The sequence below is a fragment of the Phyllobates terribilis genome, unplaced genomic scaffold, assembly GCF_046119375.1.
Source record: "Phyllobates terribilis strain yellow unplaced genomic scaffold, ASM4611937v1 Scaffold_2__4_contigs__length_985480577, whole genome shotgun sequence".
NCBI lineage: Eukaryota > Metazoa > Chordata > Amphibia > Anura > Dendrobatidae > Phyllobates > Phyllobates terribilis.
In genome coordinates, this window is record NW_027362762.1 from 102,335,757 (window position 1) to 102,357,872 (window position 22,116).

Sequence of the window (22,116 nt, forward strand, 5' to 3'; positions counted from 1 at the left end):
AGTAGTAAACATGGAGGAGCTGCAGACTTACCTTGGGTCTGGTATCCATGACATACATCGAGCGCCATTCAGGGTTGGCTTTACTGACTGACTGCAGCATATTCTCATCTTCCAGACACCGTGCACTGAAGCCCGACAAAGGCTGACTACAACGGCAGATGGCCACCTAACCAGAAGGAAAAGAAGTGATTATTGCCTCACACCACACCATACACATCTCCATTGTAGACGACTGATCACTACTCAGCTAAGTGTCATCTATACCACTGGACCATCGCATATAGCGCTCACCTCTCTTAAAGGGACACTAAACGTAAAAGTATATTAACCAGGCTGCAAGATTTTATGCATCAAATAGCCTGGATTCTGGAGAACAAACATTCATTTCCCTTTAATCCCCTCCATTTCAATAGAGGGGGTTTCCTGAGGAAGCAGGGTGAAACGCGCGTTGGGGCGTAGCACATGGGTCAGCAAAACTGAAGGTCTTATTATTATCTCTATCCCCTGTTCTAATGTTTGCTATTGTTGTTATTTAACAGTATAGTTCATGACTGGAATTTAGAGGATATACGCACTTGCACTTCATTTATCTATACACTAAAACATGTTGCGATAAACTTGGAATGTTTTTGATGGAATTTAATATAATTTTTACCATCAGTATGTATATTTAACTAGTATAGTTACCTTCACTAATATACATAAGTATGGTATAATGCACTGCTATATCATCCCTAACATGCTTATTTTGCATTACCTACATATATGATCTATTTGGTATACGCCCTTAGAGATGCTACTTAATATTGACACCACTGTGCTTTGATATTTCATGAGGTACTGTTGCTTACTATTACTTTTTCTGCTGACTTTACCTACAGTTGTGCTCAAAAGTTTACATACCCCGGCAGAATTTTTCCTTTCTTGGCCTTGTTTCAGAGAATATGAATAATAACAAAAAAAACTTTTCTCCACTCATGGATATTGGTTGGGTGAAGCCATTTATTGTCAAACTACTGTGGTTTCTCTTTTTAAATCTTAATAACAACCAAAAACATCCAAATGACCCTGATCAAAAGTTCACATACCCCAGTTCTTAAAGGGAATCTGTCACCCCCTGGGACTTTTCAGACTGCTAATATGGGCATACAGGTGATAGAAATGTGAATCTATACATACCTGTATGGCCCATATTAGCGGTCTGGTTGCTGTGTAATAGCAGAAATAATTTAATAAAAAATCTTTACTGGTCTACATGAGCGTGGTTTGGTTTTTACAGAGCCCCTGATTTTCCATTTGTTAATCACAGTTTGAACGCTGCTGACTGGCATTATCAATTCCTTGGATATTTTTTTGTATCCCTTTCCTGTGTTATACAGTTCAACTACCTTTTCTCGTAGATCTGTTGACAATTCTTTTGCTTTCCCCATGATTCACAATCCAGAAACGTCAGTGGCTGGATGATAGATGCAAGAGTCTGTCTGGATCCCAGAAACTCACTCAGCTTTTATGTACAACCACTGATTACAAGCAAACCGGTTACAGGTGAGGATGTTACCTTTAGTAGCCATTCAAACCCATTTGTGTCAAATTCTGTGCATGTTATCAGGCCAAAATCCCCAGGGTATGTGAACTTTTGATCAGGGTCATTTGGATGTTTTTGGTTGTCATTAAGATTTAAAAAGAAAAAACACAGTAGTTTGACAATAAATGGCTTCAACCAACCAATAACCATGAGTGGAGAAAAAGTTTTTTTGTTATCATTCATATTCTCTGAAACAAGGCCAAGAAAGGAAAAATTCTGCCGGGGTATGTAAACTTTTGAGCACAACTGTATGTAATTTAAATCACTTCTTTAATAAAATTGGGATTTTATTTCTTGGAGTTGTATTGCAATTTTCTGGCCTCTTTGGCCTTTTCCCAATTGAGACCTATGGTTTGCCATACTGGAGATATTACAGTATGTTTTTCATTAGTGTGCTGGATCCATTTTTCATCCATTTTTGGTCCGAGTGTTAGTTGTTTTTCAGAGAGGTTTTCCATGCTTCTCCCAGCCATCAGTTTTTTACCATTTTAATGTTTTGTTCACCGAGCCACTTATCAATATTGCCTTGTGACGTGGTCTCTGTCATGCTGGAAAAAGCATTGTCCATCACCAAATTGTTCCTGCATCATTGGGAGAAGTTGTTCCTAGAGGATGTTTAGATACTTTGGCAAAATTGTGAGTGAGCCCCCTCCATGGATGAAAATCCCCCACAGATGAATTGTCTCAGGAAGCTTTACTGTTGGGATGGCAGAGGACTCATGGTAGCGCTCATCTTTCCATCTCCGGACAGTAATTCTTCCAGATGTCCCAAACAGTCTGATGGAGGCTTCATCAGAGAAAATAACTTTACCCCAGTCCTCTCCAGTCCAATCCCTGTGATTATGCACAATGTCAGTCTGTCCTTGATGTTTTTCTTGGAGAGAAGTGGCTTGTTTGCTGCTCTTCTTGACACTCTGCCGCCTCCAAAAGCCTTTCACCCATTGCATGTGCAGATGCACTGACCCCTGCCTGCTGCCATTCCTGAGCAAGCTCAGCAAGCTCTGCACTGGTGCAGAACCAATCCTGTACCGGCTCTTGCTGGTCTTTCTTTGGCACCCTGAAGCCTTCTTCACAGAAATTAAACCTCTCTCTTTGAAGTTCTTGATGATGCAATAAACGGTTGATTTAGGGGCAATCTTACAAGCAGCAATGTCCTTTCCTGTGAAGCCCTTTTGATGCAAACCAATGATGACTTCAAATGTTTCATTGGAGGCAACCATGGTTAACAAAAGACAATGATTTTTAACACCAGACCCCTTTTACATCAACCATTGAGCTCTTAGGTTAAGTGTCCACGTAGCGTTTTTGTAGCGCTTTTGCGGCGTTTTTACGGCTGCGAAAATGCTTGTAAAACAGTCTGCCATGCAAAGCAATGTGAATTCGGATGTGCTGTGCAATGATGCACTAATTTGCGTGCCGAATTCGCATTGCGTTGCAAAACGCAGCATGATTATTTATACCGCGATTACGCTGCAAATTCGCGGCCATTGAGGAACATTGAAACGTAGCAAACCCGCAGGTATATGTGGATTTGCTGCGTTTCAATTAAATTCAATGGCCGCGAATTTGCAGCGTAATCGCGGTGCGTGTGATACCAGGGATGAAGAGGAGACTACAACTTCTCTTTATCCCGGCTACCACGCGGTGAAAAAAAGAAATAAAAAAGTTAAAAATAAACAAAACCAGTATATTCACCTCTCTGGCGGCCCCCGGTCTGCTCCCAGCCACGTCCTCTCTCCTTGGCGTCCCGCGGCGTACTGTCAGGACCTGCGGTGAAGTTATTTAGTCACCTGATGGTCACGCGACCGCTGACGTCGGAGGTCAGGTGATGGTCGCGTGACCATCAAGTGACTAAATGACGTCACCGCAGGTCTTGACAGTACACTGCGGGACGCCGAGGAGAGAGGATCGCCGCCGGGAGCAGACTGGAGGAGACCGGAGAGGTGAGTATACAGAGTTTTTTTATTTTTAACGTTTTAATTCTCTTTTTTTTTTCTTTTTTTTTTTTTTTACTATAGATGCTGCATTTAAAGCATCAGTTGTTCACACATTATAAATCTATGCCGGTTGCATGGATTTATATTGTGTGACCAACTTGTCAAGCACTTTTCCAAGTGATGCTCAAAATCGCTTGGAAAACTGCTTGAAAAAACGCATGCGAAAACGCATGTAAAAACGCTGAAAAAACGCTTCTCTCTGGCAGAAAAAACGCATGTAAATCTGCATGCGTTTTTTCTGCCAGAGAGAGGCAAAAACGCTCTGCATCAAATCTGCTACGTGGGCACATAGCCTTATAGTTCAATCGGCATGACTGAGTGATATCAGCTGCCTTGTCCTCATTAACACTTTCTCCTGAGCTAACAAATAAGATCTCTGAAATGATGTTAGCAGCTAATTGTGTGGCAGGGCTGAAATTCAGAGGAAATCAGGTTTTTGTGATTAAGTTAATTTTCATGGCAAGAAATGATTTTGCATTTCTTTTGCAATTCATCTGATCACTCTTCATAACCATCTAGACTTGATGCAAATTGACACTATAAAACCTGAAGCAACAAACTTTGTGAAAAACAAAATTTGTGTAAGTCCCAAAACTTTTGCCCTCGATTGTACATAGCACCATTATGTGTCCGTGTGCGGTCAGTGAAGAGAGCTGCATATGACAAGCACTAATGTGAATAATGCCCAGGGCAGGGAATACACAAAGAAAGGTCACCGCCGTCTGATAAAGAATTGTATCTGCCTGAGTATGTAGGAGCGTATTGCAGGCTGTTACCATTTAGTCTACTTATACCAGTTTACGGTAAATTTCTATAATTTGATACTTTATGGTAGAGGGGCATTCCGGTAAGAATTGGTGATAACGATTAGATCGGTGTATGGAGATCTGATCGCCGGGATTCCACACTGATAGCGATGTACTCGACTATTTCTGGCAATCCAACAGGGAATGAAAGGAGCGGCAGCGATCAGGCTCAACCGTGGCTCCATTCACACACGGGATGGAAGTCACCTATTGGGTGTCTCCGCAGATGGACCACCACCGATCTGGTAGTTATCACCTATCCTGTGAATACATGATAACTTTTTCTTACCTCACCTTTCTTAGGGAATTCAGACTTCTGCATCAGGAAACAAAACTGTGATCATAATGCCTATTAAAAACATTCCCCCATAAGTTTTGTACATTTCAGAAATAGATACCTGCGTCTCCTGGTGGTAATAAGACAGCACGGGAAACCTGCCTTTACTTCTGAACTTTGAGCTTCCCACAATGATCGGCTTACTAGCAGTTACAGGTACGTACAGGTCTCTAGGGTAAGTCTCACATACCTGAAAAATAAAATATAAAATAAGGCCGTGATATATGGTCTGTGCTCAGATCGCAATACCCGACCTGACTGAAGGGTCTCCGGACCTGGAGTAACAGTCTCATCTATGTCTCTGAAGCAGTTGGCAGGAGTCAGGAGACCCTCCGGTCAGGCAGGTCCCTAAAATGATGTTAATTTGGAAATGTCTCCAAAACTTCGATAAACAGACCCTTGTCCGCCATAGGTGCATTTACCTTATACTCTCTGTTCACATCGGAGAGGTGCCAGTAAGCATTAGGGACTCCCATCCGCCTGTACTCATCTTTCAGGTCTATGCACTTCCAGCCGAGGACACGTTCTGCCTCTTTTTGTTTGGGGTTGTAGGAAAATGCGTAGAGATCTTCATATCGGACTAATACAAAAATAAGGAATAATTCCACATTTACCTGCACGGTGTAATAAGGATGTTTTTTTTTATTTTATTTTTTGGACACATATAAACCAATATGGCCTCAAATCTACAATATAGGAAAGATTTGGTCAGCAACACATAGTTTTTGTGTTTTTTATCAAAACTGAATGTAACCCCTTCCTGCTACATGACATTAATATGTCATGGGGCAGGCTCAAGAGCTGAGGCCGCTCCACACAGGGCAAGTGGCACCAGCCTCTTCTCCAGCCGGCGCCAGCCTCTTCTCCAGCCGGCGCCAGCCTCTTCTCCAGCCGGCGCCAGCCCCTTCTCCAGCCGGCGCCAGCCCCTTCTCCAGCCGGCGCCAGCCCCTTCTCCAGCCGGCGCCAGCCCCTTCTCCAGCCGGCGCCAGCCTCTTCTCCAGCCGGCGCCAGCCTCTTCTCCAGCCGGCGCCAGCCCCTTCTCCAGCCGGCGCCAGCCCCTTCTCCAGCCGGCGCCAGCCCCTTCTCCAGCCGGCGCCAGCCCCTTCTCCAGCCGGCGCCAGCCCCTTCTCCAGCCGGCGCCAGCCTCTTCTCCAGCCAGCGCCTGCCTCTAAGAAGTGATGCTTGTACGTTAGTACTCTTGTGAAGCCTAGTCTGTGGCGAGGCTGTGATTTAACCAATGAGTAAAGTCCCCTAGCGGACTCAAAAAAAATACAGTATAAATTATTTAAATTAAATGAAATAAAAAAATTTGAATCATCACCCATTTCCACAGTTAAAAATAAAGAAATTAAAAATAAATAAATAAAATACAAGCGTTTTCAGTTTTGCCATTTTCAGATCTATGAAAATATAAAAGTATTTAACAAGTACGGTAAACGTCGTAGAGAAAAAACGTGAAATTAAAAAGTTGAGTTTTTCTCACTGCTGCACCTCATTGAAAAATGCAATAAAAGTTAATCAAAATGCTGCGCATGCTCCAAAATGGTAAAACTAATGTAATTAAAAACTACAGTTCAGCACGCAAAAAACTGCCCCAATACAAGTCCTTCTATGGAAAAATAAAAATTTTAATTTTCTCGATAAATGGCGACACCAACCAATTTTTTTTATAAAATTTACAATTTTTAAAAGGCACTAAAATAAGAAAAGAAAATGCAAGATTCACAGCCCCCAACTGCTTATGTTCATCCTGCACTAGCAGTTTCACAAACAGAATGCCAACTCTGAAGTGAAGACTGACACAAACAGGCAGAGCAGCAGCAGGAGATTATGTATTATATATACAGATGAAACCAGAAGTTTACATACACTATATAAAAAGACACATCTGATGTTAGTCTCAATATCTGACATGAAATCAGAATAAACCTTTCCCATTTTAGGTCAATTAGGATTACCATAATTTTTAATATTTGCCAAATGCCAGAATAATGAGAGAGAGAATGTTTTAAGGCATTTTATTACTTACTGCAAAGTCAAAAGTTTACATACACTAAGATTACTGTGCCATTAAACAATTCCGGACTGCCCATATGATGATGTCATGTGTTTGGAAGCTTCTGATAGGTTTTTTTGGCAACATCTGAGTTAATTAGAGACACACCTGTGGATGTACAGTACAGACCAAAAGTTTGGACACACCTTCTCATTTAAAGATTTTTCTGTATTTTCATGACTATGAAAATTGTACATTCACACTGAAGGCATCAAAACTATGAATTAACACATGTGGAATTATATACTTAACAAAAAAGTGTGAAACAACTGAAAATATGTCTTATATTCTAGGTTCTTCAAAGTAGCCACCTTTTGCTTTGATGACTGCTTTGCACACTCTTGGCATTCTCTTGATGAGCTTCAAGAGGTAGTCACCGGAAATGGTCTTTCAACAATCTTGAAGGAGCTCCCAGAGATGCTTAGCACTTGTTGGCCTTTTTGCCTTCACTCTGCGGTCCAGCTCACCCCAAACCATCTCGATTCGGTTCAGGTCTGGTGACTGTGGAGGCCAGGTCATCTGGAGTAGCACCCCATCACTCTCCTTCTTGGTCAAATAGCCCTTACACAGCCTGGAGGTGTGTTTGAGGTCATTGTCCTGTTGAAAAATAAATGATGGTCCAACTAAACGCAAACCGGATGGAATAACATGCCGCTGTAAGATGCTGTGGTAGCCATGCTGGTTCAGTATGCCTTCAATTTTGAATAAATCCCCAACAGTGTCACCAGCAAAGCACCCCCACACCATCACACCTCCTCCATGCTTCACGGTGGGAACCAGGCATGTAGAGTCCATCCGTTCACCTTTTCTGCGTCGCACAAAGACATGGTGGTTGGAACCAAAGATCTCAAATTTGGACTCATCAGACCAAAGCACAGATTTCTACTGGTCTAATGTCCATTCCTTGTGTTTTTTAGCCCAAACAAGTGTCTTCTGCTTGTTGCCTGTGCTTAGCAGTGGTTTCCTAGCAGCTATTTTACCATGAAGGCCTGCTGCACAAAGTCTCCTCTTACCAGTTGTTGTAGAGATGTGTCTGCTGCTAGAACTCTGTGTGGCATTGACCTGGTCTCTAATCTGAGCTGCTGTTAACCTGCGATTTCTGAGGCTGGTGACTTGGATAAACTTATCCTCAGAAGCAGAGGTGACTCTTGGTCTTCCTTTCCTGGGGCGGTCCTCATGTGAGCCAGTTTCTTTGTAGCGCTTGATGGTTTTTGCAACTGCACTTGGGGACACTTTCAAAGTTTTCCCAATTTTTCGCACTGACTGACTTTCATTTCTTAAAGTAATTATGGCCACTCGTTTTTCTTTACTATTTCTTGCCATAATACAAATTCTAACAGTCTGTTCAGTAGCACTAGCAGCTGTGTATCCACCAGACGTCTGCCCAACACAACTGATGGTCCCAACCCCATTTATAAGGCAAGAAATCCCACTTATTAAACCTGACAGGGCACACCTGTGAAGTGAAAGCCATTTCCGGTGACTACCTCTTGAACCTCATCAAGAGAATGCCAAGAGTGTGCTAAGCAGTCATCAAAGCAAAAGGTGGCTACTTTGAAGAACCTAGAATATAAGACATATTTTCAGTTGTTTCACACTTTTTTGTTAAGTATATAATTCCACATGTGCTAATTCATAGTTTTGATGCCATCAGTGTGAATGTATCATTTTCATAGTCCTGAAAATACAGAAAAATCTTTAAATGAGAAGGTGTGTCCAAACTTTTGGTCTGTACTGTATTTTAATGTACACCTGAAACACACTGCTTGTGTAGCATCATGGGAAAGTCTAAAGAAATCAGCCAAGATATCAGAAAGAGAATTGTGGACTGGCACAAGTCTGGCTCATCCTTGGGTACAATTTCAAGATACCTGAAGGTGCCTCGTTCATCTGTACAAACAATTATACGCAAGTACAAACAAGATGGGAATGTCCAGCCATCATACCGCTCAAGAAGGAGACGGGTTCTGTGTTCCAGAGATGAACGTGCTTTGGTCCGACATGTGCATATCAACCCAAGGACAAAAGCAAAAGACCTTGTGAAGATGATGGCGGAAGCTGGTAAGATTGTGTTAATAACCACAGTGAAACGAGTACTGTATCAACATGGGCTGAAAGGCCACTCTGCCAGGAAGAAGCCATTTCTCCAAAAGAAACATAAAAAAGCCAGATTAATGTTTGCAAATGCACACAGGAACACAGACCTTAATTTTTGGAGATATGTCCTGTGGTCTGATGAAACTAAAATTTAACTTTTTAGGCATAATGAGCATTGTTACATTTGGAGGAAAAAGGGAGAAGCTTGGAAGCCTAACAACACCATCCCAACTGTGAAACACTGGGGTGGCAGCATCATGTTGTGGGGTTGTTTTGCTGCAGGAGGGACTGGTACACTTCTCAAAATAGATGGCATCATGAGAAAAGAAGATTATATGGCAATACTGAAGTAACATCTCAAGACATCAGCCAGGAAGTTAAAGCTTGGGCGGAAATGGGTCTTCTAAATGGACAATGACCTGAAGCATACTGCCAAAATGCTAACAAAGTGGCTTAAGGATAACAAAGTCAATGTTTTGGAGTGGCCATCACAAAGCCCCGATCTCAATCCTGTTGAAAATTTATGAGCAAAGCTAAAAAGGCAGGTGCGAGCAAGGCGACCTACAAACCTGGATCAGTTACACCAGCTTTGTCAGGAGGAATGGGCCCAAATTCCGACCAACTACACTCCCTGACAGAAGTTATGTCGCTTATCCAGTGCAGTTGATCTTTTCTTCAGCCTCTTGATAATCAAGGCTTTGGTCGCAGGGAGGATTTTTGGCATGTTGTCAGAGCTCAAGTTGCAGTTCAAGTGAAGGTCTGGAGTGCTGGGTTTCTTTTTATACACACCCACTAATTTACCGATCATTTACTGAGCACTGGTGAGGATGTAAACTAGGATTGGGTGCATTATATGACCAGGCGACAAAACTTTTGTCTTGCCAAAATCTGACCATTCTGTGTTCATTAAATGATCAATATTTCAGCATTGATGCCAATTTATTTTCTTTACCTAAACCAAATTTCAGCTTTCAAAAGAGTAATTTATAAAAACAATGGATGAATTTAACATCCGGTTATAAGCTTTTATTTACATAACATGGATAAGCGACATAACTTCTGTCAGGGAGTGTATTGTGAGAAGCTTGTGGAAGGATATCCCAAACGTTTGACCGAAGTCATTCAGTTTAAGGGCAATGGTACCAAATACTAATGAAATGTATGTAAACTTTTGACTTTGCAATAAGTAATAAAAATGCCATAAAACATTCTCTCTCTGTCATTATTAAGGCATTTGGCAAATATTAAACATTATGGTAATCCTAATTGACCTAAAACGGCAAAGGTTTATTCTGATTTCATGTCAGATATTGAGAAAAACATGTATACAGTGCTGGCCAAAAGTATTGGCACCCCTGCAATTCTGTCAGATAATACTCAGTTTCTTCCTGAAAATGATTTCAATCACAAATTCTTTGGTCTTATTATCTTCATTTAATTTGTCTTCAATGAAAAAAAACACAAAAAGAATTGTCCTAAAGCCAAATTGGATAAAATTCCACACCAAACCTAAAAAGGGGGTGGACAAAAGTATTGGAACCCTTTGAAAAATCATGTGATGCTTCTCTAATTCGTGTAATTAACAGCACCTGTAACTTACCTGTGGCACCTAACAGGTGTTGGCAATAACTAAATCACACTTGCAGCCAGTTAACATGGATTAAACTTGACTCAACCTCTGTCCTGTGTCCTTGTGTGTACCACATTGAGCATGGAGAAAAGAAAGAAGACCAAAGAACTGTCTGAGGACTTGAGAAACCAAATTGTGAGGAAGCATGAGCAATCTCAAGGCTACAAGTCCATCTCCAAAGACCTGAATGTTCCTGTGTCTTCCGTGCGCAGTGTCATCAAGAAGTTTAAAGCCCATGGCACTGTGGCTAACCACCCTAGATGTGGACGGAAAAGAAAAATTGACGAGAGATTTCAACGCAAGATTGTGCGGATGGTGGATAAAGAACCTCGACTAACATCCAAACAAGTTCTAGCTGCCCTGCAGTCCGAGGGTACAACAGTGTCAACCCGTACTATCCGTCGATGTCTGAATGAAAAGGGACTGTATGGTAGGATACCCAGGAAGACCCCACTTCTTACCCCGAGACATAAAAAAGCCAGGCTGGAGTTTGCCAAAACTTACCTGAGAAAGCCTAAAACGTTTTGGAAGAATGTTCTCTGGTCAGATGAGACAAAAGTAGAGCTTTTTGGGAAAAAGCATCAACATAGAGTGTACAGGAAAAAAAAAGAAGCATTCAAAGAAAAGAACACGGTCCCTACAGTCAAACATGGCGGAGGTTCCCTGATGTTTTGGGGTTGCTTTGCTGCCTCTGGCACTGGACTGCTTGACCGTGTGCATGGCATTATGAAGTCTGAAGACTACCAACAAATTTTGCAGCATAATGTAGGGCCCAGTGTGAGAAAGCTGGGTCTCCCTCAGAGGTCATGGGTCTTCCAGCAGGACAATGACCCAAAACAAACTTCCAAAAGCACTATAAAATGGTTTGAGAGTAAGCACTGGAGACTTCTAAGGCGGCCAGCAATGAGTCCAGACCTGAATCCCATAGAACACCTGTGGAGAGATCTCAAAATGGTAGTTTGGAGAAGGCACCCTTCAAATATCAGGGACCTGGAGCAGTTTGCCAAAGAAGAATGGTCTACAATTCCAGCAGAGCATTGTAAGAAACTCATTGATGGTTACTGGAAGCGGTTGTTCGCAGTTATTTTGGCTAAAGGTTGTGCAACCAAGTATTAAGCTGAGGGTGCCAATACTTTTGTCCGGCCCTTTTTTGGAGTTTTGTGTGAAATGATCAATGATTTGATTTTTGCTTCATTCTCTTTTGTGTTTTTTCCTTGCAAGCAAATTAAATGAAGATAATAATACCAATGAATTTGTGATTGCAATCATTTTCAGGAAGAAACAGAGTATTATCTGACAGAATTGCAGGGGTGCCAATACTTTTGGCCAGCACTGTATGTGTCTTTTTATATAGTGTATGTAAACTTCTGGTTTCAACTGTATGCCATTTATAAAAAGATCTGAATGTGGTCCTACCTGGCCTGGACAGTTGAAGCAGAGAGTTGTAGATGTCATGACAGTCTCGCTCTTTGGGAACTATGAAATGTACCACACGGAAGTTCTTGCACTGGATCACTAGGGGGCAGCCTGTGGTGGTGAGGGCGAGCTTCTCCACAGCAGAGATGTGATGGTGCAGAATCTAATGTAGACCAAGAACACATCAGTCAAGGGGAGTATAAACCTCAACTATAATCAAAATGATCCAAATAAATATACAGTCACCCTTGTCCTATAAACTCGAGATGTTTCAGGTATTATGACATAACCTTAACTTTTCATCAACATATTCCAAATTCTATAACTTTTGGGCTATGTACCCATGATGAGTATTTGGTGAGTTTTTGATGTTGCAGATTTTCTGCACCTAATAAATAAATTATGTTTTTATATCGTTTTAGCCAAGTAGGCTAATACCTCATGAGGGTCAAGCATTAGAAGTACATGGACAGTTCAATCGGGCCACAGTGAGAGCTATTCTTCACTGGTGTTTCTACACAATGGGTCATATGAGGGTGTTTCGCTCTCTGTGATGCCCATATGCTTCATCAGGAGGTATGTAAAGGGGTTGTCAGGATTAGATAACATCAGTTGTAGTTCATGGGAGGTAAATGTTGAACAGTTTGTATAGTCCAAGGCTATGTGCACACGGGGTTTTCTAGGAGATTTTGGAACAGAAACTGAGCAGAAACTCCCCAAATCTCAAAGCTCTTCAAAAACGTAGAAGTTTCTGCTCCGAAAACTCTGTAAAAAGACTCGGCATGCACATAGCCTAAAGGAGTGTATGTGTGAGATAAGGAAGTACACAGACTTCACATACCCAGATCTCTCTCTGCTGCGAGTCTATAAACAGTAAGTGAGTGGCCGTGAGATACAACGTTCCAGAATTCGACTTGTTGCTCGGACTAAAACGATCCAATAACTTCACCTGCTCCACCTAGAAGAACAAACAAAACACAGCTGTAAAGTGAGTCTACAAAAGTCACAGCTAAACATGTCAACCTCGGCTGATCAGATAGACAGCATAATAAAGGAGAATAAAAAAGGGGTCTGCCTTATCAGAGAAACACATATGCTTTTCCCATGGACTGTGTTTAACTTTGAGTTAAGTTTAAAGGGACTGTCAGCACACAATGACTGTTCAAACCAAGCACAGGCACTCGGTGCTTCAAGGTGCGGCATTAATTTATATACACCTTCCCACCTGCAGGTGGGAAGGTGTATATAAATGATTGGCCGCACCATGAAGCACCGAGTGCTTGTGCTTGGTTTGAACAGTCATTCTGTGCTGATAAAGTCCCATTAATGAACTGGACAGGCAGATGTGACCATGCTCCTTCCTGTCCCAGCTTCATCAATTTCAGCAGGGTTGATCCAAACTGGAGTAAAAATACCAAAAGTCGTAAGATTTTTGCGCAACTCCAAGTTGCACAACATTTTTGAGAACTTTCAAAGCTTTTACTCCATTTTTGTGGAGTAACAGCTTTGATGAATTGTCTTCTATGATAATGGAAAACTTAGATAGGTTTTTCATTTTTTTTTTTTTTTTTTAATAATTCAAACTTTACAAAAATGTAGAAAAAGTAGCAATTTTCAAAATTCCTAAATAACAGCACCGCTGCAGTCTATAATTGGCCGCAGGGGTCAGATGACTTGAAGAGCGCGTCATCAGAGACATATACTACACAAACTAGTTAATAAACAGCATTTACTATGCCGGTATCATTTTTTTCTTTTTTATTTGTTAGAACGCTTCTTTTTTTTTCCAAGAAAATTTAGGACGTTTTTTAACCCCTCAGGTGCTCCACAAAAATTAACACAAAGTAGAAGTAAAAAAAAAAAAATAATAAAAAAATAAATAATATATATATATATATATATATATATATATATATATATATATATATATATATATATATATATATATATATATATATATTTATTTATTTTTTATTTTTTTTCATTTTATTCTACTTTATGTTAATTTTTGTGGAGCACCTGAGGGGTTAAAAAACTTCCTAACAGCAGTTTTGACTAATTTGAGGGTGTAGTTATATATATATATATACACACACACACAGTTATATGAAAAAGTTTGGGCACCCCTATTAATCTTAAGCTTAATGTTTTATAAAAATTGGTGTTTTTGCAACAGCTATTTCAGTTTGATATATGTAATAACTGTTGGACACAGTAATGTTTCTGCCTTGAAATGAGGTTTATTGTACTAACAGAAAATGTGCAATCTGCATTCAAACAAAATTTGACAGGTGCAGAAGTATGGGCACCTCACCAGAAAAGTGACATTAATATTTAGTAGATCCTCCTTTTGCAAAAATAACAGCCTCTAGTCGCTTCCTGTAGCCTTTAATGATTTCCTGGATCCTGGATGAAGGTATTTTTGACCATTCCTCTTTACAAAACAATTCCAGTTCAGTTAAGTTTGATGGTCGCCGAGCAAGGACAGCCCTCTTCAAATGATCCCACAGATGTTCAATGATATTCAGGTCTGGGGACTGGGATGGCCATTCCAGAACATTGTAATTGTTCCTCTGCATGAATGCCTGAGTAGATTTGGAGCGGTGTTTTGGATCATTGTCTTGCTGAAAGATCCATCCCCTGCGTAACTACAAGTTTGTCACTGATTCTTGAACATTATTGTCAAGAATCTGCTGATACTGAGTGGAATCCATGCATCCCTCAACTTTAACAAGATTCCCGGTGCCGGCATTGGCCACACAGCCCCAAAGTATGATGGAACCTCCACCAAATTTTACTGTGGGTAGCAAGTGTTTTTCTTGGAATGCTGTGTTTTTTTGCCGCCAAGCATAACGCCTTTTTGTATGACCAAACAACTCAATCTTGGTTTCATCAGTCCACAGGACCTTCTTCCAAAAAGAAATTGGCTTCTCCAAATGTGCTTTTGCATACCTCAGCCGACTCTGTTTGTGGCGTGCTTGCAGAAACGGCTTCTTTCGCATCACTCTCCCATACAGCTTCTCCTTGTGCAAAGTGTGTTGTATAGTTGACCGATGCACAGTGACACCATCTGCAGCAAGTTGATGCTGCAGCTCTCTGGAGGTGGTCTGAGGATTGTCCTTGACTGATCTCACCATTCTTCTTCTCTGCCTTTCTGATGTTTTTCTTGGCCTGCCACTTCTGGCCTTAACAAGAACTGTCCCTGTGTTCTTCCATTTCCTTACTATGTTCCTCACAGTGGAAACTGACAGGTTAAATCTCTGAGACAGCTTTTTGTATCCTTCCCCTGAACAACTATGTTGAATAATCTTTGTTTTCAGATCATTTGACAGTTGTTTTGAGGAGCCCATGATGCCACTCTTCAGAGGAGATTCAAACAGGAGAACAACTTGCAAGTGGCCACTTTAAGTAGCTTTTCTCATGATTGCATACACCTGGCTATGAAGTTCAAAGCTCAATGAGGTTACAAAACCAAAAAAAGTGCTTTAGTAAGTCAGTAAAAAGTAGGTAGGAGTATTTAAAACAAGAAAATGATAAGGGTGCCCATACTTATGCACCTGTCAAATTTAGTTTGAATGCAGATTGCACATTTTCTGTTAGTACAATAAACCTCATTTCAAGGCAGAAACATTACTGTGTCCAACAGTTATTACATATATCAAACTGAAATAGCTGTTGCAAAAACACCAATTTTTATAAAACATTAAGCTTAAGATTAATAGGGGTGCCCAAACTTTTTCATATAACTGTATATATATACACACACACACACACAAACACACACACACACACACACACGCATATACATACATCTATATTACATTTTTGTCCACTAAAATATTTCTTTACTTGACTTTTTGTTGTCATGGCAACCATCTGGAGTTATACAGTTGGGAGCCACCTCCCTGTTTAAACTATCTAGATGCCCCCACATCTGTCACTATTAACAGCAGCATCTAGAACAGTGTTTCCCAAACGCCATCCTCACGGCCCCCCACAGGTCAGGTTTTCAGGATCTCCTTAGTATTACACAGGTGATGTAAGTATCATCAAGGCATCAGGAATTCTCTCACCTGTGCAATACTAAGGAGATCCTGAAAACATCACCTGTGGGGGTCCGTGAGGATGGGGTTTGGGAAACACTGATCTAGAAGGTTAAACAGAAGCAATTGGCAATAATACAGCTTCTGGCTGATTCAACAGGATGTCAGCCAAGATATACAGCTGACATCCGCTGAATTTTCACCACCCCCAGAGGTGGGTGGGTGCTTTATCCTCAATTCTAAGGGCCTTAAAAAGGTGTATTGGAGGTCATTAAGTGGTTAAAGCAGCTCTGTCTGGTTAAAGGGGTTGTCCAGGTTTTTCACCCTACTGCAGACTTGTGAATCCCCACATCACAACGGCAAGACAGAGTGGTCATTTGACCATAAATATGCGATATTGATACTTCCGGCCACATTCCAACTAGAGGTGAATAGCCTCACTCAATAAAACTGATTTGAGTGCACATCTAGACAGAATGTGGCCAGGAATATGAATTTTGCATACTTGTTGTCTCACTGTCAGTACCGGAGAAACCTCACTGCTCGCGATGTGGGGAATCACAAGTCTGCAGTCACCGAGTGTGAAAAGCCTGGACATCCCCTTTAATATGCTCTCCTGTTTAATGGCAGTATTTTACTGCTACGTGTGCATGCCCTTACACACAGAACTATCAATTATCACCCTGTTAAGCAGGGCAAGCGCTCTCCTCAATCCCCCAGACTCATCACTTCAGTGCCTGAAATAGTTAAGTGGCTTATTTTTGTGCCATATTGGCTACTGGGAGTACGGACCTATAGCTGGTAATTTTCTTCCCTAAAAAAGGCTCTGCTCATTTACGCACAGAATTTTCTTAGTGTTCATTTGCTTCCTACATACAAAGTTAAAGAAGTTGTCCAGTACTTTATATTACCCCCCCAATGTATCCCCCCCGGAGCCCCTAAGGATTTTTGTAAATACCTTACGTTACTGTTTCTGCCTGTGAGTGGCGCCATCCTTGGCCGCTCACAGGCATCACGTGACCCCGCGCTGACGTCACGACAAGTGAGGCGTGACTCAGCGCTGGCTGCTGGGTTGTGGGTGGGGTTACCCCTCGCATCACACCCAGCATCCACCACGCGCTTTCCCAATGAATGGGGAGAGGCAGAGCGCGCGGTGGATGCTGGGTGTGATGCGAGGGGTAACCCCACCCACAACCCAGCAGCCACCGTGGAAAGCGGAAGAGGGACCCTCAGCTGCTGCCAGCACCTGTCGTGACATCAGCAGATGTCAGAATAGGCTGCAGCCGGGGGTCACGTGATGCCTGTGAGCGGCCAGTGATAGCGCCGCTCACAGGCAGTATCTGCAATGTAAGCTATGTACAAAAATCCTTGGATACATTGGGGGGGGTAATATAAAGTACTGGACAACCCCTTTAAAGCACCAGTCCTGCGTTTTTTATTATTGCAGCGCTGAGTGGTGCTACTAATGTAAGTTCCCTGCCCCCCAGTCTTATCGTCACCACCCGCCGTCTTCATCTTTTATCATAGCTGCTCCAGTCCTCTTCTGCAGGTTGTGACCTGCCGGATGGCTCCAGTGTTTGCTGGTCGAGCTCAAAGTCATAACTCAATGTAAGTCTGTGAGGGCCAGGACAAGGGTCTCGTAGACTTACACTCAGAACTTGTGACCATTACATCTGACTTCTGATCAGTCAAAAGTTGTGGTCACAAGATGGCACCGCGGGACTAGAGCAGCATCGGGAAGGGCTGAAGACAGCAGCTGGTAAGTATAATACTGGGACAGGGAACTTAGAAGAGTGACACCACTCCTGCATTGAAAAACAAACACTGGAGTAGTGCTTTAAGCAACTTTTTAAATAGTTTTCTTTAAAAATGTTCTACTATTTTTTTTTTTTGCTGTAGAATGTCTAAGTCTTTTATGTAGCTGAGCAATCTGCAAAATTGTTAAAAATCCATCTGAGCTCATGCTCAGTTCTGATGGCTCTCTTTGCTCTCTGGCTCTATTTTCTCAGTGCTTCAGATTAGTAGTAGGAAGGAGGAAAGTGCAGAATACAAATCTGCAGAGGAGAAAGTATTTAAAGTTTTATGAAGAGCAGAGAAAAAAAGGCTACAGAGGTAAAGGAAAGAAAATAGAGGAGAAATAAGTGCAAGACAGAAGCCGTGCTGATATATGAACTAATCAAGACAGCAGTACGCTGGATACCCACAGAGCTCACATCCAGCCTATATTACTAGGAAGGACACTCTCACAAAAGGAAAATCTGACACTTGGATCAAGCGGAATACAAGTGATGGAATGATGATTGCAGACTGAAACTTTGTGAAATTTTATTACCAAAATGTAATCACTCCCATTTATGACTAAATTATTTTTCCAGGTCAAAGGTGTCCATAGCCTTTAAGCTGACAAATTAATTTTAAGTCTCTCCATCTAACTATAATGAGATGGCTCTAAAGACCCCAGTCTAAAAACAAAACGTGAAATCTCAGTTGTAAAAGAAAAGGAAATATCAACGTGACAAACTGAATATTTGTAAAGTCACATAATAACTAAAGTAAAAAAAAAAAGAAAACACAGATATTCTCATCTTCTAATGTTATGGGATATCACTAAGATATGACCTAACATTTCTATGGATTTAGGATCAACTTCTAGGACCCTCACGGAAAATGAAGGGACCCGTGGTCACTGGTATTTCTCCAGCATCGTGGCAGAAATTTGCTCTATACAAATAAATGAGGCTGTGCCGCAACTCTGCGCCCACCAGGTCGAGGAGAATTGTGGCCCCTTTATTTTGAACATTCAGTAGGACCCCACCTTTCTATGATAAGAAATCCCCTTTAGTGAGAACTCTTCAATGACATTACAACTTGTCATAGTTCACATGTCACAAGCCAACGATAGTCCACATTTGCATATCTTTACATTTTTTGGAAAGCCAAAGAATACATCCAAGAATGGGATAACACCCATAGCCCTGGGTGATACATTTATAATAAAGCAAAATACAAGCCTGTATACAGGGCAAAGAGTGTGTAGCATTACTGTAAGTGCCATATTCAAGTGGGCATAAATATCTGAGAGGTCCCCGGTAGTGTCGATCGTGTACCGAGCATGCGCGCCCATCACTAGTCCTCGGGCAATCTTACTACACTGGCTGATGGAGGTATTTGGTCATCCAGGGACTCTTCAGACATTCATGGCCACCTCCGTGCCAGAACCTATTGTATAGCACTGCTCTGCATTCTTTTCCCGAGTTGCCCACGCCTTGATTTGTATTGCCGTTCCCATGTAGATGTCTTGTACATAGTGATATCTTATTATTTTATCTTATTGCTTTTGTATCACAGCTTGAATAAAAGACCTGAACCTTCGCTATCTACATTGCTGACTTTGGAGCCTTCATAAACTTTTTCACAAAAATGTTACTTTAGACTCAATTTTTTTTTTTTTTTCGCAGGGGTAACAGGAAAAAATGGACCCCAAAATTTGTTGTGCAATTTCCCCTGGGCACGCAGATACCCCATATGTGGGGAAAAAACACTGTTTGGGCGCACGGCAGGGTTCGGAAGGGAAGGAGCGCCATTTGACTTTTTGAATGTAAAATTTGCTTGATTAATTAGCGGACGCCATGTTGCGTTTGGAGAGCCCCTGATGTGCCTAAACAGTGGAAACCCCCAACAAGTGACACCATTTTGGAAACTAGACCCCTCAGGGAACTTATCTAGATGTGTGGTGAGCACCTTGAACCGCCAGCTGCTTCACAGAAGTTTATAACATTGAGCTGTAAAAATAAAATTTTCATATTTTTCCCACAAAAATGTTTTTCAGCCCCCAATTTTGCATTTTCATAAGGGTAAGACTATGTGCCCACGATGCAGAAATGCTCCGGATTTTTCCTGAGTGTTTCTGCATCTCCCTGGCAGAAAAAAACGCATGCGGATTGTACATGCGTTTTTCCTGCCAGGGACTTGCTGATGTGAAGCGTTCTTTACTTGCATTTCTACATGCGGGTTAACAAGCGCTTTCCAAGCGATTTTAGCATCACTTGGAAAGTGCTTGTCAACTTGGTCACACTATATAAATCCATGCAACCAGCATGGATTTATATAGTGTGACCGAGAGAATGTCAAAAAATAAAAAATAAATCTATACTTACCTTCCGATGGCCCCCGGTTTCTTGCTTCGCTCGGTGCTGACTGCCGGCAGATGGCGGTACACTGAAGGACCTGCCGACGTCAGCGTCGCGTAACCCGTCACATGACTATGACATCAGCGCAGGTCCTCCAGTCCATCGCGATCTGCCGGCAAGGGAGGAGGAGTGCACCAGGGGCCGTGAGAAGGTAAGTATCATATTTATTTTTTATTTTATTCTTTTTTTTACAGTTTCTATGGTACCCGGGTCCGGAGGAGAGTCTCCTCTTCTCTAGACCTGGGTACCATCCGCACATTAAAAGCATGTATTCCGCATGTGCTTATCTAGTGAAGCGGAATCCATGCGTTCTAATGCAAGTCAATGGCGGCGAAAACGCAGCACTTCCGCAAAATAATTGGTAGTGCTGCTGTTTTTTCCGCAATGATAATCCGCAGCGGAAATTTCCACAGCACATGCGGATTATCATTGGGGAACATGGCACGCCTTCTACCATGCGTTTTTTTAAGTGTTTCTGCAGCGTTTTTTGCCGCTGCGGAAACGCTTAAAAAACGCATCGTGGGCACACAGCCTAACAGGAGAAATCGCACCATGCAGTTTGTTGTGCAATTTCTCCTGAGTAAGCAGATACCCCATATGTGGGGAAAACCACAGTTTGGGCGCACGGCAGGGTTCGGAAGGGACGGAGCGCCATTTGACTTTTTGATTGTAAAATTTGCTTGAATAATTAGCGGATGTGCCCCTGATGTGCCTAAACAGTGGAAACCCCCCACAAGTGACACCATTTTGGAAATTAGACCCCTCAAGGAACTTATTTAGATGTGTGGTGAGCACCCTGAACCCCCAAGTCCTTTACAGAAGTTTATAACATGGAGCCGTGAAAATAAAAAAAAATCAAACTTTTTCCACAAAAATTATGACATGTCGAGTGACATGCTCGAGTCCCCGCCCACATGTTTCACGGTTATTAGACACCCCAAAAAAACATGCGGGGATCGCTCGTGCATGGCAGGCAATCCCCGCAAGCTTTTTTTGGCCGCGAAGCATATGGGGCGGAGACTCGAGCACCCTCGATACTCAGTGCATACCCAAGCACCCGATGCAAACTCAAGTAGCGAGCACTTGCGCTCAACACTAGTTGCCATATCGTCTTTTTTTTTTTTTTTTTACTTTTGAAAAAAATCCCAACACTAGCCCTAGCCCAACCCTAGCCCTAGCCCCAACCCTGGCCCCAATCCTAGCCCCAACCCTAACCCGAGAGTTTATTTTTTACGCCGCTCCTAAAGCAGTATAAGTGATTAGATGACTTTATTCTTCGGGTCGGTGCGATTACAGCGATACCAGAATCATATCAGGTTTTTATGATTGACAGCTGTCACACACTAAAAGAATCTAGTTTTTGCATCGCCATATTTTGAGAGCTATAATTTTTCCATATTTTGGCCGACAGAGTCATGTGATGGCTTGTTTTTTGCGGGATGAGTTGACGTTTTTATTGGTGCCATTTTCAGGCATTTTTTTGATCGCTTTCTATTCCGATTTTTGGGAAGCAGAAAAAAACAAAAAACAACAATTCAGGAATTGTTTTTTTTTTTTATTTTTTTATTCTGCTCCGCGTGTGGTAAAATTGATAAGGTAGCTTTATTCTTCGGGTCAGTATGTTTACAGCGGTACCACATTTATATAGTTTTTCTATGTTTTGGCGCTTTTACATAAAAGAAATTTTATAGAAAAAAATATTTTTTTGCATCGCTTTATTCTGAGAGCTATAACTTTTTGATTTTTCGGCTGATGGAGCGGTATGGAGGCTTGTTTTTTGCGGGACGAGATGACGTTTTCAGCGGTACCATTTTTATTTATATTCGTCTTTTTGATCGCGTGTTATTCCATTTTTTGTTTGGCGGCATGATGATAAAGAATTGTTTTTTGCTTTGTTTTTTTACCGTGTTCACTGAAGGGGTTAACTAGTGGGACAATTTTATAGGTCAGGTCGTTCCG

At 41.7% G+C, this 22,116-nt stretch overlaps 1 protein-coding gene across 1 annotated transcript in view; it reads right to left on the reverse strand.

The window, feature by feature from the left end:
• MTMR6 (myotubularin related protein 6) overlaps positions 1-22,116 on the reverse strand; it is a 62,372-nt gene that overhangs the window by 33,600 nt on the left and 6,656 nt on the right. Inside the window, exons 2-6 of the mRNA XM_073662449.1 lie at positions 12,766-12,882; positions 11,925-12,087; positions 5,148-5,305; positions 4,787-4,915; positions 32-166 (exon numbers count right to left, since the gene is read on the reverse strand). Coding sequence (XP_073518550.1) covers positions 32-166; positions 4,787-4,915; positions 5,148-5,305; positions 11,925-12,087; positions 12,766-12,882 — 702 coding nt within the window. The remainder of the gene's footprint in view (positions 1-31; positions 167-4,786; positions 4,916-5,147; positions 5,306-11,924; positions 12,088-12,765; positions 12,883-22,116) is intronic.